General features: G+C 36.1%; 1 protein-coding gene across 1 annotated transcript in view; it reads left to right on the forward strand.

Annotated features, from left to right (window-relative positions):
• The window catches only part of MDGA2 (MAM domain containing glycosylphosphatidylinositol anchor 2), a 962,529-nt gene that overhangs the window by 917,070 nt on the left and 23,286 nt on the right, over window positions 1-22,173 (forward strand). The window contains exons 12-14 of the mRNA XM_055436380.2: window positions 833-853; window positions 8,772-8,927; window positions 9,404-9,562. Of these exons, the coding sequence (XP_055292355.1) occupies window positions 833-853; window positions 8,772-8,927; window positions 9,404-9,562 (336 nt within the window). The remainder of the gene's footprint in view (window positions 1-832; window positions 854-8,771; window positions 8,928-9,403; window positions 9,563-22,173) is intronic.

Here is a 22,173-nt window from a genome sequence, read left to right on the forward strand (position 1 = left end):
ATACTAGGAACCAGCAACAAAATAGACAATCTTCTGGAGGTTAGATTAACAGCCCATTTTAATCTTAGAAGACTGCAATAATGTTTTCTTTCATCCAGAATGAAATTTTCTCTCAGAGTGATAAATACTTAATCGATATATACAGATGCCATTTTGTCTCTTAGATTAGATATAGTTTTGTTTTTGCTTCAGTAATATTTAAAGTATTCATTTCTTTTCACGTAGAAATCAATTGGCACTTGTAAACACAATTAGTTTTTTGAGATAAATATTTCTTCTTGAAATAAATATTGAAAAAATGCAAATGCATGACCTATCATTTGAAAACTGTGTGTGTGTGTGAAAGTAATTAAAACAACATCAAAGCAGCTATTTGTTTTGGCTCACACACAATGACATGTTATGAGGATTGCTTTATTTTTGTATATACCATATATTTTAAACAGAAGTAGACAATAGCAAAAAAAACTATAGTGTATTCTCTGTTAGATAATTGCATTCATTCTTAAAACATCAAGAGTATAGCTTGTCAGCCTCAGTTTTGATTAATTGGTTTTGTTTAGCACTGGTTAAAAGATAAAAAATCAGCTACTCTATATCTTGGGAAATGAGCAAATCCTGTGTGTCATTTAGCATTGATCATTTGGGTACTTTGAGGCTGTTATTGCTGAGTTCCAAAGTAGATTCTATTCAATCTTCTAGAACAAAATGGATGGCAGATATAATTCTCTCTCGCCACAGTGGGGAAGATCATTAAGTGAGACACTGATTAGACTTTTATTTATAAAAGACATGTAAACCATGCTAACATTATTTTTTGCTTTTCTTGTAGCTCCTGTTAATCCTCATTTGAGTAAGTATATTTTCACTTTGAAAATGGCACTATATTTGAAAATTTATACAAATAAAAAATGCATAAGCATACAAAGGTTGTTTATCAGTTGTTCATATTTGGGTTGTCTTAGAAATGGATTCATATTTGGGTTGTCATAGGATGTCTTAGAAATAGTAAAACTGGCATTAATTGTAAACCTTGAATTTCAAAGACTATGGGCATAAAGACAAATAATTTAATATAGAAAACTGACTTTTCCTAAATATCGAGCCATTTCTCTAACATGCTTAACAATTGTTATTTGTGTAACTGTGGTTGATTTATTCCTTTTGTGGCATTGTATATTATTTGTGTTGCTATTATTTATTTATTTAATTTTCACCATTTGATTTCTATATTCCACTCATGAAATATTATATTCACTTAGAAAGTTGGTATTTTAAGGGTTCAATCAAGATTTTTCACTAATCACTATTCCATATTCCAGTCTTGATCACCATCCTCTTAATAATATTTCATTATAAAATTAAGAGTTGATTTTTGTCCCCTATTTTGTGTCTAGCAAGGTATTGTTCTTGTCTAACAAAGAAAGAAAAGCCTTCTTTGTACTCTTACTCCTATCCATTCAACATTCTCAATTTCCTATCCTTAGTGAAGAAAATGTCCAAATCTGTTTTTTCATTTTACTGTATTCTCTTTTCTGTTTTAGCCTTTAACTGATTATATAACAGAGACCAAATTACATAACCTCTATTCCTGCTGTGTTTCCTCCCAAAGATCCTCTTTTACTCTGCTTTTGCATAGCCAAACACTAATACTGAATATTTTTATAGATCTTTATTCTTCACATCTTGCTTCAATGCATAAAAGTTCATTTAATCATCCCAATGACCTATTAATGCAGCTATTATTATCAACTCTTTGAGGTTCATTTTTCTTATAATGTTTAGCACAAATGCTTCTTCCTCCACTAATTACTCCCTCATTTTGATTTTCAATTATAATTTATCTTCATCTCTGTGCAAGTTATTTTTTATTTTCTCATGTCCTCCGGTAAACTGTAAGATACTTAAGAACTAAATCCATTTCTAGTTTCTCTCTGTATTTCATTATCTTTGTGTCTATAATGGCATCTCATGTTTAGCAGGTGTTCAATGATCATTTGTTAAAAGAACAAATACATGACAGCTTCAAGATGAATTAATGGCATAAATAAAATTCTCCCTGGCTTCTACTCAGGGTACTATTGCTAATTAATTACTATACTGACTATAATTCCTTTGAAGGTAAGTTCTCTGACTGCACTTTCAGTGGAAATGTTTAAAAATAGTTATCATAGAAAGATTAAAATAAATACAGGGGAAAGTTGACAAGTATTTCAATTCAAGGAAGGAATTCTGAACAAAATGCATACATATTTATAGACAGGAAGTGACTGTTAACTGATTACCTCAGTCCAATATAATGAGCACCATTATTTTATGGCATCTTACAGAAGAGATAATATCAAAGCTGGATCCTGAAAGTTTAATAGAGGCCCCTCAGGTAAAGAAGGTGAGGGAAGGCTCACCTGTCATTGAAAAGGAGATCATGTTCACATACATAATCACTGAACAAAGCTCCATTTGTCTGGTGTACAATGTTCAAAAGTTATTTAAGCCAGAAATGTGCCCTAAATATGAACAATATTTGTTGGAATTTGAATGCTTCCTTTAAAACTTGTATCCTTTAAGTCATAGTTATCAACTTCTCTTCCTCAGCAAGGACTTCACATGTGTAAAATGGAAATCCAAATGATGCATTGGATTTTCTTTTTTAAAGTAATTTCCAACATTCTATACCAAAATTTCCATTGGCTGTGTACCTTTTGAATTTTTTTAATGATAGTCAATATGGTAGAATATGAGAGTTGTTTAGAAAAAAGAAATAAGTAAATATTACCTAATGATTTCTCTAAGTTATCAAAAGAAAGTATTTTTATATTTTGACAGTCAAATGCATTTTTTATTATTAATTGATTTTTTTAACCTTCATTACTACCTCCAGGTCCCAAACACAGATAACAGTACTTTATCAAAGTCATTCGTTATAGATTTGGGTTCTCAATACACTAGCTATGCATTATTCAGTAAGAAAGGAAAATAGGCCAATGTGTACAAGAAAGTCATGTTTTATTTTCGATTTTTGATAGGGAAAGTGAATTTTTCATTTCCTAAGACTACTTTTACCTACTTTCCTTAAATGCTACAATATTTTAAATTTTGTCATTTATTTTCAAGGTATAAACTACACATGATAAAATTTACCATATTTTGTGTACACTTCTGAAAGAAGAGTTGACCAGTTTAAACAATCATGTAACCATCACCACAAGGTTTCATTACCCCTAAAATTTCACTGTGTTGCTTTGTAGTTCAGTTTCCTTGTACCCCAGCCCCTGGCAAACTTGTTTTATGTTACTATTATTTTGCTATTATTTTAATTAGTTACAACTTACTTAGTATTTATTCTCCATGGTTTACTAAAAGGTACCTTCCCAATAATATTGTTAATGAAATTGAAGTGAAAATGAAAATGAAGCAGTTCAAGGGAAAAAAATCTGAGAAAACACTGTAATTGAAACCATTATGCAGGGCAAAGGCTAACAGAGTTTTGCGAAGAATACACTGATCATTGTAAACACCCTTGTTCAACAACAAAAGAGACGACTCTATACATGGACATCCCCATATGATCAATACCAAAATCAAATTGATAATATTCTTGCAGCCAAAAATGGAGAAGCTCTATACAGTCAGATAGAACAAGACCTGGCATTCCCTGTGGCTCAGATCATCATCTCCTCATTGCAAAGTTCAGGCTTAAATTGAAGAAAGTAAGGAAAACCACTAAGCCAGTCAGGTGTGACCTATATCAAACCCCTTATGATTATACAGTGGAGGTGACAAATAGATTCAGGGGCTTAGATCTGATAGACAGAGTGCCTAAGGAACCATGTACAGGAGTAGGTGACTTAGACCAACCCCAAGAAAAAGAAATGCAATAATAGAAGGTGGTTGTCTTGCCTAACAAATAGCTGAGAAAAGAAGAGAGGCAAAAGGCAAAGGAGAAAGGGAAAGATATACCCAGCTGAATGCAAAATGTCAGAGAATAGCAAGGAGAGATAAGAAAGCCATCTTCAATGAACAATGCAAAGAAATAGAGGAAAACAATGAAACGGGAATGACTAGAGACCTCTTCAAGAAAATTGCAGATATCAAGGGAACATTTCATGCAAGGATGGGCACAATAAAGGAAAGAAATATTATGGACCTAATAGAAGCAGAAGAAATTGAAAAGAGGTGGCAAGAATACACAGGAGAACTGTATAAAAAAGGTCTTAATGTCCCAGATAAACACGATGGTGTGATCACTCACCTAGAGCCAGACATCCTGGAGGGTGAAGTCAAATGGGCCATAGGAAGCAGTACGACAGACAAAGCTAATTAAGGTGATGGAATTCCAGCTGAACTATTTAAAATCCTAAAAGATGATGTTGTAAAAGTGCTGCACTCAATATGCCAGCACATTTGGAAATTCAGCAGTAGCCACAGGACTGCTGGAAAAGGTCAGTTTTCATTCAAATCCCTAAGAAGGGCAATGCCAAAGAATGTTCTGCTGCTGCTGCTGCTGCTAAGTCACTTCAGTCGTGTCCGACTCTGTGTGACCCCATAGACGGAAGCCCACCAGGCTCCCCCGTCCCTGAGATTATCCAGGCAAGAACACTGGAGTGGGTTGCCATTTCCTTCTCCAATGTGTGAAAGTGAAAAGTGAAAGTGAAGTCGCTCAGTCGTGTCCAACCCTTAGCGACCCCATGGACTGCAGCCTACCAGGCTCCTCCATCCATGGGATTTTCTAGGCAAGAGTACTGGAGTGGCTTGCCATTGCCTTCTCCGAACTACTGTAAAATTGCACTCATTTCACTTGCTAGAAAATAATGCTCAAAATCCTTCAAGCTAAGCTTCAATAGTACATGAACCGAGAACTTCCAGATGTACAGACTGGATTTAGAAAAGGCAGAGGAACCAGAGATCAAATTGTCAACATCTGCTGGATCATAGAATAAAGCAAGGGAATTTCAGAAAAACACCTACTTCTCTTTCATTTACTATATTAAAACCTTTGACTGTGTGGATCACAACAAACTGTGGAAAATTCTTAAAGAGATAGAAATATCAGACCATTTTAACTGTCTCCTGAGAAACCTGTATGTAGGACAAGAAGCAACAGTTAGAACTGGACACGGAACAGCAGACTGGTTCAAAATTGGGAAAGGAGTATGTCAAGGCTGTGTATTGTCACATTGTTTATCTTAACTTATATGCAGAATAATGCGAAATGCCAGGCTGGATGACTCACAAGCTGGGATTGTGAGAGAGAAATATCAATAACCTCAGATATGCATATGATAAGGAAATGGCAACCCACTCGTGTTCTTGCCTGGAGAATCCCAGGGACGGGGGAGCCTGGTGGGCTGCCGTCTATGGGGTCGCACAGAGTCGGACACGACTGAAGCAACTTAGCAGCAGCAGCAGCAGCGTGCATATGATACCATGTAATGATGGAGAGCAAAGAGGAACTAAAGAACCCCCTAATGGGGTAAAAGATGAGAGTGAGAAAGTTAGCTTAAAACTTAAAACTCAACATTCAAAATCTGAAAATCATGGCATCTAGTCCCAATACTTCATGGCAAACAGATGGGGAAAAAGTGGAAGCAGTGAAAGATTTTATTTCCTTGGGCTCCAAAATCACTGTGGATGGTGACTGCAGTCATGAAAATAAAAGATGCTTGCTTCTTGAAGCTGAAGCTCCAGTACTTTGGCCACCTTATGGGAAGAAATGACTTTGGAAAAGACCCTGATGCTTTGAAAGATTGAAGGCAGAAGGAGAAAGGGACAGCAGAGAATGAGATGGTTGGACGGCATCACCTACTCAATGAACATGAATTTGAGCAAACTCGGAGAGACGGTGAAGGACAGGGAAGCCTGGAATGCTGCAGTTAATGGGGTCCCAAGAGCCAGACATGAACAACAGCAACAATACAAACATTAAGTATTTCTATTATAATTCTAAGTTATTTCTTAAAATGAGGGAAATGTTGCCAAATCTTTCTTCTTATATATTATTTATAATTGATCTGTGACTTATGCATCATTAACTCTTAAACTACTATTTAGAAATATTTCTTCCAAAATAGATCGTTTTGATAATAAAATTTTTAAAATGGTTTAAATTTATGTTGGCTTACATATAAAATTATAGTTTATTTGAAGTTCTTTTTAATAGAATAAAATGATTTCAAGAATATATTTAAATGTATATTACATTTATTATGATAATAAATGTGATATGAGACCTCATATATTGGCAATGAATCATTACTCTCAAATGCCCTTTTGCATTTTATCAACTTACATAGTCTTTAAATCAACTTATTTATCCTAAATATCCACTTCCAAAATATTTATATAGAATAAGTCCATGAAATTTTGTCACAGTCTTGTTCTTTATTAGCCTCAAAAAACTTATGTCTTAAATTTAATTGAGGAGGTCTTTCTATTCAGAAGGCTCTTTTTTAAAAAAATATTTTGATTGAAATTTTTAACTAAAAACAAATATCGTCTGTTGTCAAGAGAACCATATTGTCCTCTAGGTACATCCATGTTATTGCAAATGGCAGGATAATAATTTTCAAGGCTAAATGATATCCCATTGCTTATATCTGCCATAACTTCTTTACTCATTCATCCATTAATGGAAACTTGTGTTAGGACTGTATAGTCCATGGGGTCGCAGAGAGTTGGACATGACTGAACAACTTTCAAATAATACTATTTTTCAAATAATATTTGACTTTCAAATAATATTATTTTGCAAATAATACTGCAGTGAACATGGAGAGCACATATCTTTTTGAGGTATTCAATTCATTTTCTTTGGATGTATGTTCTTAAGAGATATTACTGGATAGTATGGTGGTTCTAGCTTTAGATTTTTTTTAAAGGAACCTTCATACTGTTTTTCGTAATAGCTGTACCAATTTATATTCCAACCAATAGTATACAAGTTTTTTGTGGTTCCATAAGAGTTTTAGGAGCTTCTATTTTCTATTTCTGTTAAAAAAAAATATTCCACAGGTATTTTCACAGAGGATGCATTGACTCTAAAGATCACCTTGGGTAGTAAAGATATTTTAATTGTACTAATCCTTCCAATCCAAGAATTTAAGATGTCTTTCCATTTATTTGTGTCCTCTTTCATTTCTGTTATCAGTGTGTTGTAGTTTTCAGTGTATAAGTCTTTCATATATTTGGCTAAGTTTATTCTTAAGTATTTTATTCTTTTTGATGCTACTGAAAATGAGATATTTTTATTAATTCCCTTTTCTGACAGTTCATTGTTAGTGTATAGAAACACATTAATTCAGGAGCATGGTTCCAACTTCAAGGGCTCCACTCCCAAGAATATCTCATAAATTTAACCCATTGCAGGGGAAAAATACAGGAGTCTTTATTATTTAGATGTCTGTAACTTTATGAATTGAAGGGAATCTGTACTCAGTTTTGACTTCATTATTTACTAACCAAAATTAGCCAAAACTTTCTTTTCTGTGAATCTCTTGAGTTAGTATTTCTGTGTTTTTATAAAGTTCTTGAAGTTTGAATGAAATAATGCAAGCTTTCTTTATTTTTTTCAATTAAAGATATTATTTACTCCTGTGTTTCAAGCATGGCCCATTCCAGTAAGAAAACTATTTAATACCTAGAAACATTACTACCATTCTCTGAACTTGTTGTTTTCTCTGAGCTCAGCATGTGGCCATCATCCAAGAAATCCCAGTCCTTCCACAGGTTCTTCATAAAGTCTTTTCATTACTTTAGTGAATTTTAAGCATCTGGCAAATCCACATTCAAATAAAGTATGAAAGATAACTACTTTTTAAAAATAATTTGCCATTATCTTTCCTTAAGTAAGCCTCCATTTGCGCAAATGAGTATGTGTGACAGCATCTGCAGACACGGTCTGAAATATTGTAGGCTCAAGGTAGACAGCTTTAAAGTGACGTCTATTATACAGAGTGAAGTAAGCCAGAAAAAAAACACCAATACAGTATACTAACGCCTATATATGGAATTTAGAAAGATGGTAACCTTAACCCTGTATACGAGACAGCAATAGGGACACAGGTGTGTAGAACAGTCTTTGGGACTCTGTGGGAGAGGGTGAGGGTGGGATGATTTGGGAGAATGGCATTGAAACATGTACATTATCATATGTGAAACGAATCACAAGTCCAAGCTGGACTCATGATACAGGATGCTCGGGGCTGGTGCACGGGGATGACCCAGAGGGAGGATATGGGGAGGAGGGAGGTGGGAGTGGGGTTCAAGAAGGGGAACACATGTACACACGGAGCAGACTCATGCAAAATCAACCAATATAATAGTGTAAAGTAATTAGCCTCCAATAAAAAAATAAAATAATAAAAAAATTTCATACAAATCATAAAAAAAAATAAAGTGACATCAGGTAATTTAATTAAGACCTTTTTCTAATTGTTCTGTTTGGATTGTTCCTATACTTGAAGAAGGAAAGTTGGGAAATTCTTCAGCCATAATTCAAGCAGGCAGCACATTCTTTGATTTCAATTATTTGGACATTTCAGAGGAAAATGGTTTTGATTTAAATTCTTAAATAAGAGGCTGATCAAGATTATTTTTCATTTCCGTTAAAATTGAAGTAGCTTTAGGTTTAGTTGTCATATTGCACATTATTTTGGCTATGGTGCCATTGTTGCAGCCTTGCATTATTATTGCTGTATGTTTTAAATTTTAATTAGAAGACTATTGCAGTGTTTGCATTAATTTAACTTATTGAAATTAAAATTTGCCAACAGGAGAATTTCACTGTGGATTTGAAGATGGTAACATTTGTTTGTTCACCCAAGATGATACAGATAATTTTGACTGGACAAAACAAAGTACTGCAACAAGAAATACAAAATATACTCCAAACACTGGACCTAATGCTGATCGTAGTGGCTCCAAAGAAGGTATGAGTGTATGAAATGGTGTGTTCATATCAATCATATTCCAGCCTTGGACTTTTAAAAATGCTACTATGCTAAATGTGAATTGCAAGGGAATGTTTAGCTATAGATTTAAAGATTTTGGAATAAAACATGGAATTTTTTATTTACCATATCATGTATTCAGTTATTTCCAAAGTTTATAATCATTAATTTTCACTGAGAATTTACTGACCTGTATAAAGAGATTAGGAATTTTTTTGACAATTCAACTGTAAAATCCCAGTTTTGCCTCATTTTTATATATTTAAAAAATTATCTTTAATTATGTATATTATTATTTTTATATTATGTTTGCATATATAGATTTTTATAAATAAGATAGATTCTTCTATCAATTTTACTATTAATATATATGAATATTCTAACCTCTCAGTAATTTTAAATTTCATGTCACCTACTAATAATTTGCCTACACATTTTATTTTGTCTTTTCAAAGGTTTTTATATGTACATTGAGACATCTCGACCCAGATTGGAAGGAGAAAAGGCTCGACTTCTCAGCCCTGTTTTCAGCATAGCTCCCAAAAACCCTTATGGACCCACGAACACTGCGTATTGTTTCAGCTTCTTTTATCACATGTATGGACAGCATATAGGTGAGATGGCAAGAATTACTGTTTCTTCTAAAGTAAATCATAACTTGGAACAACAGGGTTCACAAACACATAGGATGAAGTCAATTTTAGTCAAAGAATATCATCATTAAATTTTTCATGGCTCAACTGCACATTGACAATAAGATGCTAAGACTGTTCCCCCATCATGTTCTAATTTCCCAAATTTAGATCAGAATTTTAAATTTGGGGGCATTACCTACCTCCTCTGGAATCCTAATATAGACCAACCTAAATTTGGTTAAGTTCTTCATGAGATCTTCTTGGGACTCAATGCCAGCATAATTTACACTGTTTCTTTCCAAAGAAATGTGCTTGAATAATGACTCAATGTATATTAATGACCATGAAAAGAAGTATTGCCATATTTGGAAGACAAGTGCTTTTAGCAATATCTACACATTTGAAATACTGGTGTGACAGCTTCTTGTTTGTAAAGTGTGCTTAACATACCTAGTAGGATTTAAGAATATCCTTGATCCTGAAAAACATACAAAGATGAAAACACACTTGCTTCCCTTAGAGATCCCAAGAGTAACAGAGGCTAAGATGAGTAATTACACAATCATGCTAGGCAGAATACCACATAACCTCAAGAAAGAACCTAATAAACTTGTTAAGAGTAGGGAGGTAGGGGACAGAAGGAGTTCGTACAGGTCTACAATTCTTTATGTGTAAATACAAAATCAAAACAACTGAACACAAATTGTTTAAAATTTAATTATTTGGCAATCACTTTCTAGCCTGATCTGCATATGTTAGAATATATGGCCTGAACTGATATAAACCATATAGTCTTTATTTATCCAAATGAATATGAACATATGTACCATTTTCAGTGAAAATATTGTTGTGTTTAATTGTGGGATTCTGTTTTAGTTCTTAAGCACTAAAGAACTAAACTTTAGTTTTAAAACTAAAACAGACATACACTTAACTATAAAATAAGATAAAATTCTGAATGGTGAAGCATATCTAACTCTACGGAGCTTGGCACAGGATTGTGGATCTTTATTTATTTGGAGGATAAAGCAGTGCTTTGGAACAAAGGGAAACGTTTCTCTATGAAAGAAAGGTACATTTTCAATAGACAGAGATAAGCATAGGGAAGATCCTTATTGTTGTTCCGTCACTTGGTTGTGTCCAACTCTTTGCGACCCCATGGAGAGCAGTGTACCAGGCTTCCCTGTCCTTCACCACCTCCCAGAGCTTGCTGAAACTCATGTCCATCGAGTTGGTGACGCCATCTAACCATCTCAACCTCTGTCATCCCCTTTTCTTCCTTCCTTCAGTCTTTCCCAGCATCAGGGGCTTTTCTAATGAGGGGCTTTTTGCATGAGGTTGCCAAAGTACTGGAATTCAGCTTCAGCATCAGTCCTTCCAATGAATATTCAGGACTGATTTCCTTTAGGATTGACTGGTTTGATCACCTTGCAGTCCAAGGGACTTTCAAGAGTCTTCTCCAACACCACAATTCAAAAACATCCATTTTTTTGGCACTCAGGTTTCTTTATGGTCCAACTCTCACATTCATACGTGACTACTGGAAAAACCATCACTTTGACTATATGGACCTTTGTTGGCAAAGTGATGTCTCTGCTTTTTAATATGCTGTCTAGTTTTGTCATAGCTTTTCTTCCAAGAAGCAAGCGTGTTTTGATTCCATGGCTGCAATCCACCATCTGCAGTGATTTTGGAGCCCAAGAAAATAAAGTCTGTCACTGTTTACATTGTTTCCCCATCTATTTGCCAATAAATGATGAGACCAGATGCCATGATCTTCATTTTTTGAATACTGAGTTTTAAGCCAGTTTTTTCACTCTCCTCTTTCACTTTCATCAAGAGGCTCTTTAGTTCCTCTTTGCTTTCTGCAATTATGGTGGTCTCATCTGCATATTTGAGGTTATTGATATTTCTCCTGGCAATCTTGATTCCAGTTTGTATTTCATCCAGCCTGGCATTTCGCATGATGTAATCTGCATATAAATTAAATAAGCAGGTGACAATATGCAGCCATTATGTATTATTTTCCCAATTTGGAACCAGTCTGTTGTTCCATGTCTGGTTCTAACTTTTTCTTCTTGATCTGCATACAGGTTTCTCAGGAGACAAGTAAGGTGGTCTGGTATTCCCATCTCTTTCAGAATTTTCCACAGTTTGTTGTGATCCACACAAAGGCTTTAGCATAGTCAATGAAGCAGAAATAGATGTTTTTCTTGAATTATTTTGCTTTATTCTGTGATCCAACAGATACTAGCAATTTCATCTCTCATTCCTCTGCCTTCCCTAAATCCAGCTTGAACATCTGGAATTTCTTGATTCATGTACTGATGAAGCCTGGCTTGGAGAATTTTAAGCATTACTTTGTTAGCGTGTGAAATGAATGCAGTTGTGTGGTAGTTTGAACATTCTCTGGCTTTGCCTTTCTTTGGGATTGGAATGAAAACTGATCTTTTCCAGTCCTGTGGCCACTGCTTTTTCCAAATTTTCTGGCATTTTGAGTGCAGCACTTTCACAGCATCACCTTTTAGGATTTGAAATAGTTCAACTGGAATTCCCTCACCTCCACTAGCTTTGTTCGTAGTGATGCTTCCTAAGGGCCGCTTGACTTTGCAGGGAAGATTAGGGTCTGGTAATGAAAAAACAAAATGTGGGATGTGAGAATAGCATTAATTGTCTTAATATAAATTTAACAAATCCAAAAATGTAATTTTGTTGTTCTTTAGTTGCTAGGTCGTGGTCAACTCTTTGAGACACTATGGACTGTAACCCTCCAGGCTCCTCTGTCCTTGGGTTTTCCCAGGCAGTAATACTGGAGTGGGTTGCCTTTCTCCAGGGGATCTTCCCAACCCAGGGATGGAACCTTTGTCTCCTGCATTGCAGGTGGATATTTTATCACTGAGCCACCAAGGAAGCCCCTAAAAATATAAATATTTTCCTATAAATTTAATAAATTTGCACATATATTACCAGCTATTATACTTAAGTGAAGTAATCCTTTTAATAAGTTTATAAAGATGAGCATCATTAGCCATCTTTTACAGTTAAGAAAGTTTAACCTTTGTGAATTTGAGTGAATTACAAGTAATTGTTCATGCTGGTTTCAAATTCATAGCCAAAATTATTAACCAGTATTCTTTACAATGGAGTAGTTGGTGACAAACTCAAAAAGGGAAACTCCTGTGCACTGGGAAAAAAAAAAAAAAGCCCTCAACATGAAGTCAGGAAATCGGTGTGGGAATTTGGTTGTAGCACTCAGTCTTTGTAAGAATGTACAGAAGTCACTTAAAATATCTGGATCTAGGTCTCCTCATATTTAAAATACAAATAGTGATTCCTATTTCAGAAATTTGTAGTTTCAGAGCTCCCCTGGCAGTCTGGTGGTTAAGACTGTGCCTTCCAAATGCAGTTGGTGTGTGTTCCATCCTTGGTCAGGGAATTAGTAATCCCACATATATAGCAGCCAAAGAAGCAGAACATAAACAACAGAAGCAATATTTTAACAAGCTCAATAAAGACTTTAAAAAATGATCTACATCAAAAATATCTTTAAAAAATTAATTATCAATTTTTAAAAAAGAGACTGTTGTAATTCAAGTTAAATAAGATAATGTACATGAAATCTTCTCTCAGATGGTAGACACTCATAATGTTGGGTTACTTTGAATTTCAAAGAGGAGCAATATTAGCAATAATAAAATAATAGCTAATATTTATGAAATACTCATAATGGACCAGGACACTATTCCTAACATGTGATGGATTATTTCTCTTAATTTTTCAATAGACTTTTAGACTCATTAAAAATGTTATCCTGTTTTATAGATAATGAAATTAAAATACCAAGAATATTAGTTACCATGCCAAACATATCATAACTGATAAGTGTGAGTTTGCACTCAGTCATGTCCAACTCTTTGCACCCTATGGACTGTAGCCCACAGATTCCTCTGTCCATGGGATTCTTCGGGCAGGAATACTGGAGTAAATTGTCCTAGCCTCCTCTAAGGGATCTTCTCGACTCAGGAATTGAACCCATGTGTAGTGAAGCCATAATACTAATCTGGGAAGCTGGACATGTGGTCTGCCTGCTTCACCTGCAAGGAGACTGTTGGAGTATCCTGAAAGCATAGCTGTTTTATAGTCAGGGAATACTTACTACAGAGTTATGTGACATCTATGATTTGGGAAAATAAATCTCATAAGCATAGGTAAAATTATTGAGAAACAGAATACGACTGGAAAAGCAATTAAAAAGCTATGAGAATAGTCATGGGTTCACTGCGGCCTAAACTATGAAAGGGAATAAATCTCAGCACAATTGCCAGACCACATTATTTATTGTGAGATTACTGTTTTATTACCAGTATAGGATTAGCTTATCTCTAATTCTTCTCTTTAATCAGGTATGATTTCACAAACTCTATTTTGACTATATTTCATGGACTTTTTTTTTCTTCCAGTATACCTTGAAACAGGCATATTTTAAAATGTTCTTCAAAAAATAATTTCAAGATGAGTATTTTGAATTACTTTAATTGAGCAAGCTATCCATTTACCTTATTTGTGAGGCTGGCTTCCTTCGATTCCCTCTCAAATATTTTGCATATTTATGCTAAGTTTCAAGATAATTTCAATATACTTTTAACTTCACCACTGTTATTCTTATGCACTTTATTGTCAATGAATGCCAACTTGTTCTGCTAGTTTTGTTCTGATTATTTCAAAGAAAAGGCAGTTCTCCGTTTTTCCCATGTTCTCAAAAATCTCCTATTTTGATACCTGTGCCATTTCTCGGCTTCTTCAGAGGCCTAAAGTTTGCAGGTATTAGGTATGTCACTTGGGTCGTTCTCTCAGCAGGAACAATCGAGCTGCTAAAATCTAGGCACAAATATCTGTCGCAGACATTGACTACTCAATCAATGACAGTTAGGTGAGTTACCTCATCGGAGAGATACTGCCTGTATCTAAAACCGTCCCTCTTTGCAAATATTACTCTAAGACGTTCATCCATCTGTTACCTTGGGGTGGGGGGTGTGGGCATTTATCCTCACTGGTTTTACAAACTATAGTCTCAGTTTCATCCATTCTTTTGGAAGACAAGATTCAAAATGATTTGTCCTGGATTTCTAATCACTTACTTGCAATTATTACTTTTTGAGTAACCATGAGTAATCTTTGCTCTTTTGACTGGCACTAATGGACAATATATCATTGAAAAGAGTCACAATTTTTTAAATAATGCAAAAATGGACGATCAGTTATTCATTATTTATTAAAGTTTCCTCTTTGAAATACAGTCAAATATGTTATATTACTTATCTATTATTGCTGCACGATAAGATTCTCCCATGTTTCGTGACTTAAAACAACAAAGATTGATGATCTCACATTTTCTGTGGGTCAGGAGTAAAGGTATGGCTTAGCTGACTGCTTGTAGCTCTGGGTCTCTCATGAGGTTACAGACAAGCAATCAGGTAGGACTGCAGCCTAAGTCAAAGACTTCACTTGGGGATGATACACTTCAAACTCACCTCTTAGGATTTTGGCAGGTCTCACTCCCACACAGGTGTTAGACTAAGGATATTGATTTCTTGCTGTCTGTTGGCCAGAGGCCTTTCTCAGTTTTTCACCATATGGACATCTCTCTAAGACTGTCTCATGGCCCCAGGCTTCCTCCAAAGCAAGTGATCCATGAGAGAGAGTAAATACACACCTAACATTTGTTATAACCTAGTTGCTGGAATGACATCCCGTAGCTTCTGTCTTTTTCTATTTATTATAACTGAGTTGATCATCCCAATTCACATTCAGGGGAGGAAATAGAACACGAGTGTTAATCCTAGGAGGTTGAAATCATTGGGTGGCATCTTTGGGATTGTCTGCTACACTGGTACAGTTTCTTGTTAAGTTTTCATCAAAATTCTTTGAGAAAAATTAAATGATAGCTATAATGTGTCACCTTTAAACTAACTGTTGATTCATAGGTACATGACACTATATCTGACTATTGGCAATAACATAAGATTATTTCAGCAGCCCTATGACCACAAGTAAGCATTTTGATTCTTCATTAATCAGCTAAATTTCTAACTTTCTTGCAAAGAAATTGAACCTCATATGAGTTCACTGGATACGACAAAAACTTATTAAAAATCAGTAAAATATATACTTCATTTATTTCTAGAAACAAGAATGTGAAATATAAACATCAAACCATATCAGGAAATTAAATGTAAAAATACAAAAGACACTTACGAATATAGTCATTGAACTTGATAACAATGGTTCAATACAGTTGTGTCTCTAGAAAGCTACTTTCACTATGAAACAAATAGGAAGAAGGAAAAGGTGTTCATTAATGAAATCTATTCTCATGAATCCTGAGAGGGAGGAAAAAGTGATACAGCAAGGTGGAATTGTATGAGGTGGGATTGTAAATAAGAGGAAAAGAAGTTAACAGAAAGGGTAGGTTTAGAGATACATAAATCAGTGTGACGCAAGTTTCTTGAAGAGATGAGAATTTAAAAATCTAGTGGGGGATTAGCCTTGAAAAAGATACTCATGTCTCTTCCACTGAGTTGGGATGAAAACAATTAAAACCGCTTCTGATTCATTCTTTGTTGCAAAAACAGCAAATAGATGCAAAATGTGTCTTCCTAACAGTCTCTGTTTTCTGTTTAAAATAAATGCAAATGTTGAATTTTAAAGAGTAAGCCATTTTTTTAAAAAAGTGGTACATGAAAAGAAATGCTGATCAGGGATATAGAGAGCTGGTGAGACAGGAGATCAAGAAGTCATTCCTCAGCCTTTTTAAATGTGTTTTAGTACAGAATGTTCAGTTTGACTCTCCATCACTTTTTTTTGAAAATACCTTATTTATTTTTTTGGCTGCACTGGGCCTTAGTTGTGACACAGGAACCTGAACTTCGTTTCTGCATGCAGGCTCTGAGCTGTGGCATGTGGGATCTAGTTCCCTGACCAAGGGTCAAACCCCAGCCCCCTGCATTGGGAGCATATAGTCGCAGCCACTGGACCACCAGGAAAGTCCCTCTCCATTGCTTCTTGTGTATTGTACTGAATTAGTCTGCTAACTACTTTCCTTGCTGTCTCTTTAGCCCCAAGTTTCTGGGGGTAAAGATCATTCTCTAAAACTATTAACATAAAGACCTCAGGGGTGCATGCTCCTCTGGCTTCTCCTTGGGGAGGCTCCCTCATTTATTCCAATTCTGCATGAATCGATCTGTGTTGTATCTAGGGCTTCTTTACAGTCTCTCTCCCACTCTTTTTTTTTAAATCCTGCTTGAACCTGTATGCTTGGAGAGAGCAGAAACAATGTTTCTTCCCATCACCTGCTGCTACTGCTGCTGCTAGGTCACTTCAGTCCTGTCCGACTCTGTGTGACCCCATAGACGGAAGCTCACCAGGCTCCCCCGTCCCTGGGATTCTCCAGGCAAGAACACTGGAGTGGGTTGCCATCTCCTTCTCCAATGTGTGAAAGTGGAAAGTGAAAAGTGAAAGTGAAGTCGCTCAGTCGTGTCCGACCCTTAGCGACCCCACGGACTGCAGCCTACCAGGCTCCTCCATCCATGGGATTTTCTAGGCAAGAGTACTGGAGTGGCTTGCCATTGCCTTCTCCGTCCCATCACCTGGTACTCCGCAAATGTAAATGTTTAAGTGGCCTCTCCATCAATATTTATTAAGTCAATGAGTGTTTTTTAAAACATATGGTAGAAGTAGTACTTCTCTTTAATCATCTAGGTAACTCATATTCTTCCTTCAAAATCCAACTCAAGGACATCTGCTAAACTTCCCCCCATCATTTCTGCTCATTCTGTTCTCATAACACTTGGTTCACATCTTCGTACACGTTTGGTACACATGTTTGTTGCTACCCTGACCCCTGATAGACCATAAGCTCTTCGAGAGAAATTAGCATGATTTATTCATATTCAATCTTCTGGAAAAAACAAATTGCTCAATAGATTTTTGTAAATGATACAAACAGGTACTTTAACTTCTAACTTCTAGAAGAGTGACAAAATGAGGGAAATGAAAGCATGAGTTTAGGTTGAAAATGGAAAGTAGTTTCACCAAGACCTTATAGGATAGGTTGGAGAAAAAATAGGAGTTAATCATTGACAACTTGATTGTGAATTTAAGTTTTATGGCAGCTTAAACCATAGACTAAAACAAAAATGTCACATATTTCTTAACAATTAATTCCAAAGGAAACTTATCTTTATGAAAGTACTCAGTACTTGGTGAAAGGACTCAGTACCTATAAGCAATATAGATATTGCTACATGCGTGTGTGCTAAGTCACTTAAGCCATGTCCGACTCTGTATGACCGTATGGACTTTAGCCTGCCAAACTCCTCTGTCCATGGGATTCTCCAGGCAGGAATATTGGAGTTGCCTTGCCTTCTTGCAGGGGATCCTCCTGACCCAGGGATTGAATTTACCTCTCTTACTGTCTATTGCATTGGCAGGTGGGTTCCTTCCCACTAGCGTCACCTGGGAAGCCCAAATATTGCTATACTATATAGATATTGCTATACTCTCAGCACTGTCTTCACTTAGAACTTTTAGAAAAACCATAAAACATGTACGATAAAAATTGTATATACTAATAGGAAATAATACATTAGAGAATAAAATGTGGGTTTTTCAGCTAAAATATTGTGATACAGATATGTTGGATTATGAAGATCTAACAAAATGTAAAAATAAAATTTAATGAATCTGAAAAAATTAATGAATCTGAAATTAAACTCTTGATAAGTTTCTCTTAATATGATATTCAGTTTATCCTTTAGCAAGAGCTGAATTAAAGCTTTCTCCATGCTGACATTCAAAGATTTTTCAATGGAGACTAAAATGTTTTTATGCAAGATATAAAGAAACAAAGGTGACAATCTTTTGCATAATTTAGGAGTCTGATTTTTATTCTTGTTTTAGGCAAAGATCATATTTCTTCTAATCAGTGCTTTTAAATCGACATTTTTTGCTTATATTTCAAATACATTCATCAAACAGAAAACCTGCTCACACATTTTTTCCCCCCTTTGGAGTTAAACACCATATGAGAGAAAGTTTGAGCCTGAAAAAAAAAAAAAAAAGATGTTATTATTTGAGGGTCTTAATTACATTGACTATAGAAGTACTTCAGCAAAATAAATGTGTCATTTTGAGACACTTGCATTTGGACCACTTTTCAGAATTAAGGCCCTTGCAAAAGACAATTCTCAGGTGGCTGAGAGTCTAGATAAGGTTGTTTAATATTCTACACTTAAATATAAGAGAACAGTTACCAACAGTAGGCTATTTGTTAATAATTGATATTAAGGTACTCCTTCTGTTAAGAATTAGATAATAGTTTTAGCGAAGTCTTGTTTATAGTTAATACTGCTGTTGCCAGTGTCATCAGTGAGGAAATAATGAGGTAGAAAGAAGACATTAATTCCCTAAATTGCTTGTTAAATTAAGCTGTATTTTTAAAGGGGTGGTAGATAGAATTTAACCCTGATTTATTACCACTTATAGTCAAAATATTATTACAAAACCTTGTCACAGACTCTCTAACAAGACTATATGTAACATCTAGTACATTTACCTTTTAAGTCTCTCATTATGAACCACCAGTTACCCCTAAATATCGTTTCTTCCTACTTAATTATTCATTGATGATGGTATTATTGAAGAGGAAGAAATTTTCCTCTATCTTTCTGGATTCTGACTGGTCTAAGAATTAAATTGACATGAGATAAATTAACAGGAAAAAAATTTCACGAAGTTTTGTAATCTGAATACAGGTGAGAGACCCTGAAAAACAGTAACTCTTGGAAATAACCAAAGTCCTCATTTTAAATAACCTTCTCAGCTAAAGACAAGAGGATGTTGAGGCTGGGGAGTCATTTATAAGAGGGAAAAACCAGGTAATCGAGGGTAATTGTGATTCAGATTTGTCATTACCTTCACCATTGCTAAACCTTTCCAGAGATTTGGTTGTCCTCATTCTTATGTGGGCTTCCCAGGTGGCTCTAGTGGTAAAGACTCCACCTGCCAATGCAGGAGATTTAAGAGGTGTGGGTTGATCCCTGGATTAGGAAGATCCCCTGGAGGAGGAAGTGGCAACCCACTCCAGTATTCTTGCTTGGAGAATCCCATGGACAGAGGAGCCTGGAGGGCTGTGGTCCTTCAGGTCTCAAAGAGTCTTACACAACTGAAGCGACTTAGTATGCATGCAAGCATGCATATGTATGCCCAGGCAAGATTTCCCTTATAAATGTACATGTTTCTTACCAAGCAACATCTCCTACTTGGTTTTCAGAGAATTTCCCATTTCTGCTGATTTTAGAAAATAAGAGGCTTAAAACAATTAATATGCCAAGAAGACATGTTTTAGAATGGCAAATTCTGCTCCCCTACATTCTCTCAGGCAAGATATAATCAGTTCAGTCACTCAGTTGTGTACAACTCTTTGCAACCCCACAGAGTGCAACACACCAGGCTTCCCTGTCCATCACCAATTCCCAGAGCTTACTCAAACTCAAGTCCACCGCATCAGTGATGCCATCCAATTATGTCATCCTCTGCCCTTCCCTTCACCTCCCACCTTCAATCTTTCCCAGCATCAGAGTCTTTTCCAATGAGTTGGTTCATCGCATCAGGTGGCCAAAGTATTGGAGTTTCAGCTTCCATATCAATCCTTCCCATGAATATTCAGGACTGATTTCCTTTGGGACTGACTGCTTGAATCTATTACAGTCCAAGGGACTCTCAAGAATCTTGATCAAACCACAATTCAAAAGCATCAATTTATCAGTGCTCAACTTTCTTTATAGTCCAACTCTCACATCCATACATGACTACTGGCAAAACCATAGCTTTGACTAGACGGACCTTGATTGACAAAGTAATGTCTCTGCTTTTTAATATACTGTCTAGTTTGGTCATAGCTTTTCTTCCAAGGATCAAGTGTCTTTTAATGTCATGGCTGCAGTCACCATCTGCAGTGATTTTGGAGCCCCCAAAAATAAAGTCTCTCACTGTTTCCATTGTTTTCCATCTATCTGGAAAAGGTCAGTTTTCATTCCAATCCCAAAGAATGGCAATGCCAAAGAATGCTCAAACTACCACACAATTGCACTCATCTCATACACTAGTAAAGTCATGCTCAAAACTCTCCAAGCCAGGCTTCAGCAATACGTGAACCGTGAATTTCCAGATGTTCAAGTTGGTTTTAGAAAAGGCAGAGGAGCCAGAGATCAAATTGCCAACATCCGCTGGATCATCGAAAAAGCAAGAGAGTTCCAGAAAAACATCTAGTTCTGCTTCATTGACTATGCCAAAGCCTTTGACTGTGTGAATCACAATAAACTTTGGAAAATTCTGAAAGAGATGGGAATACCAGACCACTAGACCTGCCTCTTGAGAAACCTGTATACAGGTCAGGAAGCAACAGTTAGAACTGGACATGGAAAAACAGACTGGTTCCACATAGGAAAAGGAGTACGTCAAGGCTGTATATTGTCACCCTGCTTATTTAACTTCTATGCAGAGTACATCATGAGGAAGGCTGGGCTGGAAGAAGCGCAAGCTGGAATCAAGATTGCCGGGAGAAATATCAGTAACCTCAGATATGCAGATGACACCACCTTATGGCAGAAAGTGAAGAGGAACTCAAAAGCCTCTTGATGAAAGTGAAAGAGGAGAGTGAAAAAGTTGGCTTAAAGCTCCACATTCAGAAAACTAAGATCATGGCATCCGGTCCCATCACTTCATGGGAAATAGATGGAGAAACAGTGTCAGACTTTATTTTTTGGGGGCTCCAAAATCACTGCAGATGCTGATTGCAGCCATGAAATTAAAAGACGCTTGCTCCTTGGAAGGAAAGTTATGACCAACCTAGACAGCATATTAAAAAGCAGAGACATTACTTTGCCAACAAAGGTCTACTAGTCAAGGCTATGGTTTTTCCAGTGGTCATGTATGGATGTGAGATTTGGACTATAAAGAAAGATGATCGCCAAAGAATTGATGCTTTTGAACTGTGGTGTTGGAGAAGACTCTTGAGAGTCCCTTATACTGCCAGGAGATCCAACCAGTCCATCCTAAAGGAGATCAGTCCAAGGTGTTCATTGGAAGGACTGATGCTAAAGCTGAAACTCCCAATACTTTGGCCACCTCATGTGAAGAGTTGACTCACTGGAAAAGCCTCTGATGCTGGGAGGGATTGGAGGAAGGAGGAGAAGGGGACGATAGAGAATGAGATGGCTGGATGGCATCACCGACTCGATGGATATGAGTTTGAGTGAACTCCGGGATTTGGTGATGGACAGGGAGGCCTGGCGTGCTGTGATTCATGGTGTTGCAAAGAGTCGGACACGACTGAGCGATTGAACTGAACTGAGGATCAGTTCAACATGCTTTGTGCCTAGTTTAGAGAAATTTAAAGGATGATAGAACTATCTATCAAATAGTCCATTATTTACTTGGGATAATAAATTGTTGAATAAAATAAAAGTCAAAATGTAATATACAGCAAAAATGAATGACAAGCCCATGCCATGGGTGAACAAGGGAGAGAA

This window comes from Moschus berezovskii, chromosome 9 (genome assembly GCF_049115385.1).
Source record: "Moschus berezovskii isolate FMDL1 chromosome 9, NW_MosBer_1.0, whole genome shotgun sequence".
Classification (NCBI taxonomy): domain Eukaryota; kingdom Metazoa; phylum Chordata; class Mammalia; order Artiodactyla; family Moschidae; genus Moschus; species Moschus berezovskii.